The sequence below is a fragment of the Pinus tabuliformis genome, chromosome 1_1, assembly GCF_031772625.1.
Source record: "Pinus tabuliformis cultivar Carrire ecotype Pingquan chromosome 1_1, CPIR1, whole genome shotgun sequence".
NCBI lineage: Eukaryota > Viridiplantae > Streptophyta > Pinopsida > Pinales > Pinaceae > Pinus > Pinus tabuliformis.
The window spans coordinates 923,481,182-923,495,155 of NC_142297.1; the positions used below are offsets into that span (position 1 = coordinate 923,481,182).

The 13,974-nt window shown below is 38.1% G+C and overlaps 1 protein-coding gene across 1 annotated transcript; it reads left to right on the forward strand.

Moving 5' to 3' along the window:
* Positions 1-1,645: 1,645 nt before the first annotated feature.
* On the forward strand, positions 1,646-7,236 carry LOC149217458 (uncharacterized). Its single transcript, XM_089391370.1, has 4 exons — positions 1,646-2,109; positions 2,311-2,523; positions 5,072-5,227; positions 5,311-7,236. Exons 1-4 carry the CDS (start codon positions 1,936-1,938, stop codon positions 6,532-6,534), a joined length of 1,767 nt encoding a protein of 588 aa, XP_089247496.1. The 5' UTR covers positions 1,646-1,935; the 3' UTR covers positions 6,535-7,236.
* The last annotated feature ends 6,738 nt before the right edge of the window (positions 7,237-13,974 follow it).

The window sequence follows — 13,974 nt, forward strand, 5'->3', positions numbered from 1 at the left end:
GACCCACGCAGGGGCAATTCCAAAAAGACCTACAACCCAGACAGACTATGGAAACTGGATACATAACCATGAACATACAAAAAACCAGGCAATCACCAAGGATTTGCGCCCGACAGGAGACAACGTCCCCACTGCAATGGTGGAGACTGCATACAGTAACTAGCCAAAAAAAAAAAACACATACGACCAAGTAAAACAGGAAATTGAAATTGTTCCTACCCCGAAACCCGTCTTGAGAGAGGAAGGCGAAAAACACAGGACCACCTCCAGAGCTAATCCTCTGGCTCTTCTTCCATCGCCGTTGGATTGTGCGCTGGTACTGGATGCGCGGGAGCTTGATGTTGGATGGGGGATTGAGAGCGGTCAGTCTCGGAATTGCTCTCCTCACTCGCCGGTTCCTCCACTGGGAGCTTCCCGCGACCACTAGCTGAGCCTTCTGCTTCAATTGACGTCTCCCCCAATGGGAGCTTCCCCTTACCGCGCGCAATATTGTCTTCCGCCAGGACCAGAGATGATTCTTCTGCGTTTTCCTCCTGAATTTGGGTGAAAAGCACAGATATGTGTGCGTTGATGCCTGGATTATCCCCAGAGCCTCCCAAAGTGAATATAACAGAACCGAATGCAGGTAGCTTGGGCTCCCCACCACTAGAGCTGCCCACTTCCATGACCTGACAGGCTGGGATAGGGGTGGCTCCCATCCTTCGGTAGCAGTAACAACAACAACAATGATGATGAGCATCTGCAGCTGGGGGGCGAGAGGATTCTCCACGCCCTGATCCTCTGCGGCAAGGCATCCTCTCACGCTCCATAATAGCCCCCAAACCTTTGTTCCGTTCCCCGACAGATGAGGTCCGGCACTGTATCTGCGCCCTCCCCACAACGTGCAGTCCCCAGTTTGAAACAGAGCAAAGCATAAATAGGCGTATAACCATTCCAGGGAACGCAGGTATGTTATAAACCTCCGCCCGTCTTTCAACCTCCGGCTCACAACACAGTCGCTCAACGCTCTGTGAATTCCCCTTGCCAGAATGAGCTCCCTTCCCCACGCAATCCACATACTTAAACCACATAGCATCTCCAATGGAATGACCAGCATTGAATGCCCCTCGCATGATAGCCATTCCTTCCCTTGGCTCCATTAAGGATGCTCAGAGGCCGCTTCAGAAGTGAGGTTTCGGCGGCTTGCAGCATTTAAGGTTGAAGTGCCATCACGTGGCAGCCCATGCCCGGCATGTGGCTCGCCATTAAATATCTCAATGCCACCCGCATCCGGGGAATTCTTTTAGATTTTGTTAATGGTTTAAAAAAATAAAATAAAAAAACAAAAATCGTATTTAAAGAAATAATGCCCCAAACACTTTTCGAATCACGTTTGCCACATACTAGGAGATGCTATATAAAAAGCCCTTTAGCCTTACTTTTGTCACATTACTTTCGTTTAATTCAAAAAATTTAATTGAATAATTAACATTATCCACAACTGAAAGAACAAATTAATATTAATTAATTAGCACATGCTATCCAAATACATATTTGCAACGGCTACTTTTGCAACGGCTAACTATTCATCCAACGGTAATGTGAATCAACGGGTCGGTTTTCCGCACCAACGGCCAGATTACATGCCCTGCCTTTTCTCTTCTTGTCATTCATCCTTCTGCCCCAATGAAAAGCCCATCAATCCGGAAGAGTTGCTGCATTTCATTCATCCATCATTTCATTTTCAAGAGCCCAACAGCCGAGCTGAGCTCCTTTTCCATGACCATGCGAAGGAGAGCTTGGCTTAGCTTCATCTGAAAATGCAGTAAGCGTCATAGAAAGCTTCAATTGTGCAGCAGTCCACACAGCAAAAAGCAAGCAAAGAGGGATAAATTATAACAATAGCACTACACAGCAAAAAGCAAGCAAGGAGGGATAAATTATAACAATAGCACCATGCAGCAACAAAAGAGAAGCATTCCTCCATATGGCCACCGGATTTCAAAATCTGCTCCTTGCAGCCCTGTGAAGCCTGCTCTGAAGAAGCCTCCAGCCCGTGCTGATTCTTTTCACATCATTCACAAGGTTCCCGTGGGCGACACCCCTTATGTCAAGGCAAAACATGTTCAGGTAATTTTTTTTTCCGTTCTTTCTCCCAGTGCAAAGAGAGGTCTATATGCTTCGTTTTCTTGGTGCCAACTAGGATTGATCTGTGAAGTTGTTGGGTTAAGTGTCATGGACAACTCTATGTCTATATGCTTGGTCTTCTTGATGCCAACTAGGATTGATCTGTGAAAATTTTCGGTTAAATCTCACGGATTGGATTTGCAGCTGGTGGACAAGGACCCTGACAAAGCAATTGCCCTGTTCTGGGCAGCAATCAATGCTGGCGATCGGGTTGACAGTGCCCTCAAGGACATGGCCATTGTGATGAAACAGCAAAATAGGCCAGAAGAGGCTATTGAAGCTATCAAGTCTTTGCGCAATCGATGCTCTGACCAAGCACAAGAATCCCTTGACAATGTCTTGCTGGATCTCTATAAGGTAACCAATACTGGGAACACTAATTATCTTTGACTTTCATTTTGATCCCTCTTTTCTGTAGATGAGTCCCATAAGTAGGTAGAATATCTTTTCTTTTATTTTCAGTTAAGAAAAGGCCACTCAACTAGATCCCTAGATTAATTTGGATATAGAGTCTGGATCCATTGGACAGCCCAAAGGAAATGATCTGTTACCTACAAAGAGTTAGCCATGTTTATAAGAAGGATGTCAACTTGTTTATAAGATGATTGGACAGCCCAATGAAACTGTTAGCTGTTTGTTGTCAGGAAAGAATTTTTAGATGCCAGAATTAACCCTGTTTATTATAACAGGATGTCATGGTTTATGTGCTTGTCTGTAATTTTGTCATTTTGTTATAGTCTTTTGTTATCAAATAGTTACCAATTTAAGGGAACAAGCCTGCCAGAGGATGGGATGTCAAAGTCATATACACATACTCTGTTGGTCCATGAAGTATCCAACATTACTAGAAGGAAGCATCAAAGTTTGTTAAAGGACTGCTTACAGGAAATCGTTTGTTCTCTACAAAGTATTTTTAGAGGATAGGGTTAAAACATAGTGTAATTATTTGTAATCTTATCATTTGTTTATGCCCTTTGTTATGAATTAGTTTTTAATTTCAAAGAAATTAGCCTACAAGGGGATGTTTTTTAAGGTGACAGAGTTAGCCATGTTTATGAGAAGGATGTCAACTAGTTTCTCTAGATTAATATCAGGGTACAGGGGCTGTATGATTGGACAGCCCAATGAAACTGTTAGCTGTTTGTTGTCAGTAAAGAATATTTAGATGCCAGAGTTAACCCTGTTTATAACAGGGTGTCAGGGTTTATGTGCTTTTCTGTAATTTTGTCATTTTGTTATAGGCTTTTGTTATCGAATAGTTACCAATTTAAGGGAACAAGCCTGCCAGAGGATGGGATGTCAAAGTCATATACACATACTCCCTTGGCCCATGAAGTGAAATGACTTAAAGCTGCTATAAATGTATCCAACATTACTAGAAGGAAGCATCAAAGTTTGGTAAAGGACGGCTTACAGGAAATCAACCATTTTTAGATGATAGGGTTAAAACTTAGCGTAATTATTTGTAACCTTATCATTTGTTCATGCCCTTTGTTATGAATTAGTTCTTAATTTCAAAGAAATTAGCCTACAAGGGGATGGGATATTGAAATAGCGCATACCCTTCATACCCAGTAGTTCCACTAAGCAAAATGACTTAAAGCCACTTCAAATCCATCCTACATTACCAGAAGGAAACATCAGACACGTCCGATAGGCTTCATACCCGTCCATGAAGTGAAATGCCTAAAATATCTGAAAGCTGCTTCTGCTTCGAATCCATCCTTTGGTACCAAAAGGAAACATCAAAATTAGTGATTTAACAACCCAGAGGAAAGTGTTCATTATACCAAAAGATATTTAGAGGACAGAATTAACCATGTTTATAATAGGATGTCATGCATAGTGTAATTAACTACTTGTAATTTTGTATTTGTTAACCATTTTTATAATGGGACGTCATCCTTAGTGTAATTATTTGTAATTGTCATTTGTTCATTTCTTTTGATATGAATATCAAGAGACAGAGGCTAGACAACTGTTTGTTGTCCACGCAGAGTTTTCAGAGATGAATTTGTTCCTTATTCAAGGGATAGGCAATGGGATTTCAACATGTATTTTTATTCACACCCTGTAGGCTTCATACCCTTTAGGTCCATTAAATGAAATGACTAAAAGCTGCTTCGAATGCATCCTTCATTACCAGAAGGGAACATCAAAATTCTTGCCCTCCCTTGTGGCATTCTGAGAACACGGAGAAGGATCTTTGCTCTCAATCAAGTCAGCCTCTGGCCTTTTTCTTTCCCTCCCGTGTGGAATTCTGAGAACATGGAGTAGGGTATTTCCTCTCAGCCAAAGGAGCCTTTGGCCTCTTGCGGGTTAATTTTTGTACGGATTGAATGGTGGTCAAATTTATCATCGAATGATCTCAATGTGTAACAGACACAGAATGTAAGGCTAGAGCCATGTATAGTTAGGAAACTTCAGCCTTTTGCTGATCAATTTTGCTATTGATTGATGTCCAGAGCATTGTGAAACAGCCACAGATTGTAAGGTTAGAGCAATGTATGTAGGTGTAAACCGGTGCCCTGACCTGTTTTCATGGCAACGCATATAGAGGTAGATTTCTACCACCCCCCACCCTTCTCCTTTTTTGAGCTACTTATGTCATATAGTTTATATTTGAGCCCTCAGATTTGCCAGGGCAAGATCACAAAAGATCAGGGCGTTCATGCTTCGATGTTGTCAACCTGGACACGTATCAATCGTTTTCTTGGATTTTTATTTTGGACTTCTAAAACCACCAGCACTGAGGGACTGCAATGCATAGCTCAGCATATTTTCAATACTGAAGGAACCCAACTACTGAAAATGCCATGTCCACAAACTTTAGTAACTATGGTCTCAAACATGTGCTTTCTATGGGCATTAGATATTGATATTAGTGTTCATCATTTGTTTGCAGAGATGTGGAAGACTGGATGATCAAATAGCCCTGCTGAAACACAAGTTGAATCTCATTCATCAAGGCATGGCATTCAATGGCAAAAGGACGAAAACTGCTAGATCTCAGGGGAAGAAGTTTCAGGTGTCAATTGAACAGGAGGCCACCCGCTTGCTGGTATGAGTTGGTTTTTTAATATACCATAATGAATCTGTATTTTTATGTATGGTGCAATGTTAACATTACGCCTTTGTATGCAGGGTAACTTGGGCTGGGCTTACATGCAGCAGAATAACTATATTGCTGCAGAGGTTGTTTATAGAAAGGCTTTGTCCATTGAACCGGACAACAACAAAATGTGTAATCTCGGAATTTGTCTAATGAAGCAAGGGAGAATTGGAGAGGCAAAAACCATGCTTCAGTGTGTAAAACCTGCTTCAGATGGGCCTTGGGGCCTCGATTCCCATCTCAAATCATATGAACGAGCTCAGGAGATGTTGAGAGAGCTAGAATCACAATCAGTCTGTTCTAGTTTCTCCCAAGAAAATCTAGATTTTGAAGCTGTTGAAATTCTGCAGTCCTCTGTATGGCAGCCTCAGCCTTGTCCTAGACACCCAACAATCCAAAACCAGCAGCATAGGAATCCAGTGGGGGATGAAGCAACCACATTTATGGCAACAGCAGGATTTGGGCCTTTGCAGAATACATCCCATCAGCAGAAAGTTCTATTGGCCCCGGCAGAAGTACCTAATTCCCAGTTTTCAGTGTTCAGCAATGGTTATTGGGAAGAGAATGGAGACACGCAAGCCTTTGCAGATGAAAATGCAAACGTTAACATCCCTGGACTGCCAGTACAGAACATACCTCCATATGTAGGTGGTCCTGAAATGCAGAGTCATGCAGAGACACTAAGGCGTAAGCTAGAGCAAGTAAGTCTCAAAGAAAATGGAAGTTCAAAACATGCATTTCGCCCTCCAATTTCAAATGCTGAGCGTGCCCTGAACAGTGCCGCACCTCCATTTTTCTCCAGGAATAATAAGCAAGGCATTGAAGATAGAATGCCTTTGACAATGGACAAGTCAAATGACCAGAAGATTGCTCCATCTCCATTAGCAAATAAGGTTTTTGGAAATGTTAAGAATACCAAAACCAGACCACCTGGATTCCACAACGAAAACCGTCCACCAAGGCGTTCCCTCTCATTTGGGGGTGTGGATGGTGCACTTGATGTCCTTCATAACCCACAATCTCAACTTCAGCCTCAACCCCAATCTCAACCTATGCAGACCAGATCTCTCACAAAGTCTAATTCAATTTCGCTTCCACTTCAGGATAAGGCCGATCCCTGGCCTGACAACCAGGAGTTTGAAGATGCCATTTTGGCTGCCCTCTGTGATTCCAATCCCAGTAGCCATCAGGAGAAAGTTCAGAGGAGGCTCCGAGTTTTTCAGGAGATTACTCTTCCTCCAAGCCCTAAGGAATGATCTTTGCACCCCCAAAAATACCATAATGCATGCATTCCTTTTAGTTTTAGGTAGTCCATGAATTCCAGTCCAAAGGACTGGAATACTGAAAATTGCTTGGCAGATTGTATCCAGAACCGATGTGGGTGGTAAAGAAGTACGAAATTTGCATTTCTGATTGCTGCAAGGAATCTGGAATCTGGATTCTTATCAAAATAAAGGTCTGAACCGGGACGTAGACAAGCTATGGAAAAAGAAAGGAACGTTCCTTTAAAAAATAGAAAGTGGTGGCGACATTCTTTGTCGCCATGAATGTCGACAAGACCAAGATCATGGGTTTTGTTATAGATTTCACACATGCTGTGTTTTGTAAGCATATTGTCTTGGATCGAAAAAGAGTAGAAACCTGTGTCCTCGGAAACGAGTTTCCATCAAAGCCACTGTGGAATTATTTATATGGAAGAATTGCACTAGTATAAAAGCTAGTTTAGGCCAGGTGGGGTCGGATAAACTTGAGACAGAACAATGTAGCAGAAGATATACCGTTTTATTTTGTTCTTTGGCTTAGCTGTTGGATACTCTTTCCCACTGTGGTGCCTTACAACATAGGTGTCTGTCCTATTAAATGTTATTATTTTTTCGTTATGTACTATTTTCTTCCTCCTGCTTAAGGATGGAAGAAGAAAGCAATTTAAAGCAATTTATTTATTGGTTTTGATTCAAGCTCGAGCTTGCCATTTTTTGTTCACAGCAGATTTCACAATTATTTGGTTGTCCTCTGTTGTTACAAATTAATAGTACTTTTGCCTTTCCTGTCATTTCTCTAATCTGTTTTATTTGCATTTCTCCGATATAATTTAAACTAGCAGATCTTTTATGTGTGCCCTCACCAAATGAGTAGAAGCACTTATTTCATGATATGCAAGGGTTGTCTGTCTGGTTGCATTCAGGTTATGCATGCGAATCACTTTTTGGTTTTAAAGTTAATTTTGTCTATCTCCTGTCACATGGCTACAAAATGGAAGTAAGAATGCTCGTAGTACAAATTACTTTGCTGCAAAAGTTATTTTAAATGAAAGATATGGCTATTAAGTGAAAATAAGGATGGGAAGTTTATTCAAACTTATATTTGGTTGTTACTGTGTTTTTCTATGGGTTTGTAGAATATTAACATATCTTTGTATTTATGTCATATTTGGAATCTTTGTTTTCAAGTTAATTTTGTCTCATCTCCTGTCATCTCCTGTCACATGGCTACAAAATGAAAGTAAGAATGCATGCTCTTGTGATTTTATAGGGCTGTAGAATCTTTTATGGTCTCACTTTGGTTCTGCATACAAATTACTTTGGTGTAAAAGTTAATTTTGACTAAAGACATGGCTGTTAGTGAAAATAAAGATGGAAGTTTTATTCAAACATATATTTTGTTGTTACTGTGTTTTTTATGGAGTTGTAAGATATGTACATATTTGGAATATTTGTACACTTTCTAAATCACAAAGAGAACATGGACACCTTATTATAAATACATAATTACCTGGCAATGTTTGAATTTGTTGGTTTTAAAATTTTGTCTCATAGAACTATAAAATCTTGTATGGTCTCACTTTTTAGTTCGGCATACAAATTACTTTGGTGTAAAAGTTAAATTTGACTAAAGACATGGTTGTTAAGTGAAAATAAAGATGGGAAGTTTATTCAAAATTATATTTTATTTTTACTGTGCTTTTTCATATCTTTGTAATTTATGTCATATTAGGAATCCCATATGTACATATCTTTGTATTTATGTCATATTTATACACTTGCCAAGTCACAAAGAGAACATAGACACCTATTGTAAGTACATAATTACTATGGAATGTAGGGTTTTAAAGTTATTTTTGTCTCCTGTCACATGGCTATACACATTAAGTAAAAATGCTAGCTCCTGTGATTTTATTGGGCTATACAATCTTGTATGTGCAAGTACATGGATACCTAATAGTGCGTACATAATACCTTGCAAGGATATCTTTGCTATAAAGTTTCATCCACAAATGAAACTATCTTTCACTGCCCCTCTGCCCTTTGTTTCACATGGTGTATAGCCAAGCTCCCTTAATGTGTACGACCATCGGGGATTATTATCTCCTTTCATTTTTCATTGTGAAATTTTAAGCGCAGTTTTTCCTTTTTCCTGCTTTTATTTTTATTTTTAATCTTTATTTACAAAAGTTAATGGGTTTTTTTTGGATGCTCTGTTCTATTCCACTACATTCTATTGATTCAGCCTTATTCAATAGTCTTGAATGCCCTTCTTTTTGCTTCAGAAGATCTCCTTGCCCACATAGTATGTAGCCAACCTCCCTTACTGTGAGACCATCAAGTAGCCAAACTCCCTTACTGTGAGATCATCAAGTAGAGAGTTGGATACAAGATTTTCAGGGGAATAAAGGTAATGAAATGTACCTTTAAGACATCTCAAAGGATGGTTGCGTTTGGACATTACTACAGAGTATGCAAAGAGAAAATCAACATCAAAACCTGAGACCCAATTACCAATCAATGTTATCAGATTGTGTTAAAAAGAACTTCAGCAACTCGAGGGTGTGGAAGTGTGCAGCAATGTTTTCAACTGACCTGGAGATTTTCTATAGTTGGTCAATCTACACAATCAGGACTCGGGCCAATAGAAAGTGGACATAACGGAGACAATTCTATCATTGCTAGAGAAAATCAAGTGTACGTTCATATCTACTTGAGGATCTGATAGATCTGATTCTCCAGGGACGGACGAAGGTACATCTCCTCCTTTTCAAGCTCAGTTTTGGAAGTTTAGGTTCTTGCTTAAGGTAGGCACAGCATGAGAAACTTCCAGTAAAATAGGGAGATTTTGCAAAACCATTTTGGAGATGATGAATAAATAAAATTTATATGACAAGCTTTGGGGGACTCTGACGAAAGTGATCAGATTAGAGACAAGAAATCCAGATAAAGGAAAACCTACTCTCCAAACCCCAAAACCCAGAAATGTTACTTTTGTGAAACCTGAGAATATTTGTTTTCCACGCAGGATCCGTTTTGCATTCCCTTTCATGTTTCTCGTTTTGGGTAACATGGGCTTGCAGTGCTTCTATCAGAATCTGGACCCCTCTGTGGTAGACTAGCAAGCTGATCGACCATTTACTTGATTGGATCATGACATGATTTCGAAGCTGCTAGGCTAGTTTATTTTCCTGTGGACATGAGCATGTGTATGAAAATTATTTATTGTGTGATCTCATTGGCTTCGAATTTATCATTGTCTAGTCCTTTTAGATGCCTGTCCTCTATGTTACCAGAAACCGGAAACCGGAAACGAAACGAGAAACGACAAAGGTACGGGAAACCGTTCCCCGTAAACAACGTTTCTTTGACTCTGATAAGGCAAGTTGAAAATGGTTTGAATTAGACTGGACCTCTCTGTGTTAGACTAGCAAGCTGATCGACCATTTACTTGATTGGATCATGGCATGATTTCGAAGCTGCTGAGCTAGTTTATTTCCCTAGTTTATTTTCCTGTGGACATGAGCATGTGTGAGAAAATTATTTATTTGTGTGATCTCATTGGCTTCGAATTTATCATTATCTAGTCCTTTTAGATGCCTGTCCTATGGAGACATGGACGGTCCAGAAGGTAGCTCAGCATTTAAATTTGATCCTCACTTGCATCTTTGACTCTGGTTTGAATTAGACTTGTTTGACTATAAGTGAAAAAGTAAGTTAACACTTTTTCACTTGGTTGAGCGAGCTTAATGGTTAAGAACATGAGATTTTTTTTCAAGAAATCATAAATTCAAATTTAGAAAGGGGTAGAGTATGTATACTTCTGTAGGCTTTAGCAGTTGAATGATCCTCAATTACATCTTTGATTCTGATAAAGCAAGTTAAGAATGGTTTGAATTAGACTTGCTTGACTGTACGTCAACACTTCTTGACTTGCTTGAGTGGGCCTAAGGGTTAAGGATATGTGTTTCCTCTTAAGAGGTCAGAAGTTCAAATCTAGAAAGGGGTAGAGTATGTATACCTCCATAGACTTTAGCAGTCAAATCAGAAAGTGTTAGAGTATGCATGCCTCCATAAATTTTAGTAGTCAAATAACTGCACAGAGAAAAATTCATTGTCCCATAAACAAAAAAGTCTTATACACCAATTTGGTGTTTAGTTTTGTTGTGATCTTAAAATAAATTAATAAATTATCACAAATTAATAGATTATTATTATTAGTATATATATCACTCTAAAATAAAGATCCACCCAGTAATGTCCAGTAGGGTTGGCTCAGCTAAGCAAGATATGAACTTGAGCTTGCAGGCAGTAAAGAAAAATTCAGTCCAGAAATTGGCGTTAGCTGAGGTTTTGAATGGTCGACTCAGTTGAGCATCATTAAAGAGAAACTTTCATAGCTGAAGTTCGGTGGCAAAGAGCATCCAAGAATGTGTTGAATACAAGCGCTTCTTAGGAGAGGTGGAGGAAAATTTGCAAAAAGTTAAATAAGGAGTATTTAGCAATAAGGATTATCTTCCTTAATAACTTTGGCAGAATGAAAACTGCTGTAGGGCGAGGCGAGGATTATCCTAAAGGATGGTTCTTCAATAAGACTACTTTGAAAGGGATGGTTTCCAGGATGGTAGATTTTAAACTAGTGCTAGTTTTAATTGAAAATACTAAATTTTTTTTTTAGAAGACTAGGATGGGATGGTTTCCAGGTTGCTAGATTTTGAACTAGTGAAATCAAAAGGAGAGAACTTTTTTGAAAATGGGCTAAGTGGGAATGAAAGTTCCAGTTTCATTGATAATATGCATAACAAAGCCAAATTATTGGAGAGGAAATCTCAACTACCTTGAAGAAGACTCGTAGAAACTCAAGGGTGTAGTTGTAGCATGATCATTTCCAAAATGTTTTCTCTTTATTAGATAAACTCCTTAACAAATTACAAATTTTACCTTTGGGTGTCCCCTGAACTTACTGGCCTTACCATTAAAGAAATTTAGGATACTGGCTTCAAATTATATTATTGGTGGTTAATTTAAGAAAACCTGGATATCCGCTTCATTTATCTTTTCCATACATTCGAAAGGTAGAAGAAAAATCAATCTTATTACCAATTCTGACTTTTAAAATTTGATATTTGAAATCAACTTGCAAAAAATTTATCTCTCCCATATACTCGAAGTGTAGAAAAAAACAAGTCCCATCACCAATTCTAACTTATAAAATTTTGATATTTAAAATCAACTTTAAAAAAAAATCCTACTCGTGTTCTCGACTAATACAACTCTGCAGCTTTAGTGCCTCAGATTGATAAAAAACAGGGATTAGAGACCCATTTCTTTATGAAAGCAGTGTTCTCGACTAATACAACTCTGCAGCTTTAGTGCCTCAGATTGATAAAAAACAGGGATTAGAGACCCATTTCTTTATGAAAGCAGCCATTCTTATAGGAAATTATTACAAATGTTAGAACTTATCTCCGTAATCAAACAAGGTTAAAGAGGCTTGTCACAATAGTTAAAGAGGCAATCACAACGCCTATGATTGTATGAATAGGGACTTTTGATTTGCATGTAAATAAAATGTGATAGATTTCTTTCCTATTTTAAATGGAGTTCATTAAGGTTATTTTCTCTCTTTTAACAACAACACCATATTATAATGGTAGCAATTTGATTTAAAATCAAAATTTAGCAAGAATCCAGGTATAAATGTTTTTTTCTCTTAAATTTTTATGTTATATGGCATGTTATGTATTTTAAAATGGTCGGTGGTGGAAGTTGGTATTTTCAATGGTATTTAGATAACCAAGATGGTATTTATTGAAGTTGGTATTTTCAATGGTATTTAAATAATTGAAATAGTAATGTTGAGAATCTCGAAATGTAAAAAGATATACAAATAATATGAAAACAAATCCCATTACCAATTCTAATCGGAGTTGTCTATAATGCGACTTTTTGGAGATTCCGGTGACGGAATCCGGTGGAAGAAATTGAGGTTAAATCTTGATTTGTTGCAGTTAAAATGGTTTTTTAACTGCATATTTGGATTCAGCACCCTCGAAAACCCTGGGACGCTTTCATTGTGCAGAAACTAGCTATCAAACTTGCCATTCTAATAAATTCCTGCCGGATTTGGACCGGAAAAACTCGCCGGAAAGACTTTCAAAAAGTCGCGTTATAGACAACTGCATTCTAATCTCTAAAATTTTGATGTTTAAAATCGACTTGCAAGAAATCTCACTCATGTTATCCATTAATACAACTCTACAACTTTAGTGAACTCTAGAGCTTTAGTGCCTAATGTCGGGCAGATTGATTAAAAACCGGATTAGAGACCCATTTCTTTATGAAAGCAGCAATTCTTATAGCAAATTATTACAAAGAGAATCATTTTATGTTAGAACTCATCTCCGTAATCAAACAAGGTTAAAGGGGCTTGTCACAATAGTTAAAGAGGCAGTCACAACGCCTATGATAGTATGAAGAGGAACTTTTGATGTGCATGTAAATAAAATGTGGTAGATTTCTTTTCTACTTTAAATGGAGTTCATTAAGGTTATTTTCTCTCTTTTAACAATAAAATATATTATAATGGTAGTGATTTGATTTAAAATCAAAATTTAGCTAGATATCAAATTAATGTATAAAACCTTCTCTTAAATTTTATGTTATATGGCATGTTATGTATTTTAAAATGGCTGGTGGGAGTTGGTATTTTCAATGGTATTTAAATAACCGAGAATTTCAGAGTAAGTCATTGATTTTTCATAAATGATTTCATCGTTATGGGAGAAGTCCTCCAGGCAAGTAGATGGTTGGAAAACTGCAGTAGTATTTATTATTAAGCATTGGACCTGGGATTAATTTGATATATTTAAGCTCACAAGACACTTATCCATGCAGGCTTAGTATATATTGTGGAAATCAATCTTAATACTGGCAATCAATTAAATATATTGGCATATTTAAGATCACTGAAGTCCAAAGATTGAATGTCTTCTTAAACAAAATTTTAGCATGTTTGGCTTCTAGGATGGTTACCCTGATGGCAACGCTTGGCAAAATGCTCAGTAATATTTTTCCACTCCATGCTCTAAAGATGGGAATGAAAATAACAAATAAAAATATTTGTTGATTATTTATGTCTCCTCTTAATAGTTAGAAGCATAATTTCAAGCCTTTTGGATTGGACTGCTTCGAGATTTTGGTAATCAGATATCCAATGTTAATGACTAAAATTGAAGAAACAAAAAGAATTTGCATAAAGACAACTTTGGTAACAAGTTTCAAGCCTGTGGATTGGACTACTGTGTGTCACCATCAATGTAATTTGGAAATTTTGGTAACGAGTTGTTTTTAGTGAGATTTTTAGAAGCTTTTATGGTGGGTTTTTTCGGTTTAATTTCTCTAAAATCTAGTAGCAATTTATTGAAATCACAA

Bases quoted from the DNA above. Each gene is read 5' to 3' on its own strand.
- LOC149217458 (XM_089391370.1), top strand. From the start codon at position 1,936: ATGCAGCAACAAAAGAGAAGCATTCCTCCATATGGCCACCGGATTTCA. The intron at 2,110-2,310 runs GTAATTTTTTTT...TTGGATTTGCAG, and splicing joins TCAAGGCAAAACATGTTCAG to CTGGTGGACAAGGACCCTGA. The intron at 2,524-5,071 runs GTAACCAATACT...ATTTGTTTGCAG, and splicing joins TCTTGCTGGATCTCTATAAG to AGATGTGGAAGACTGGATGA.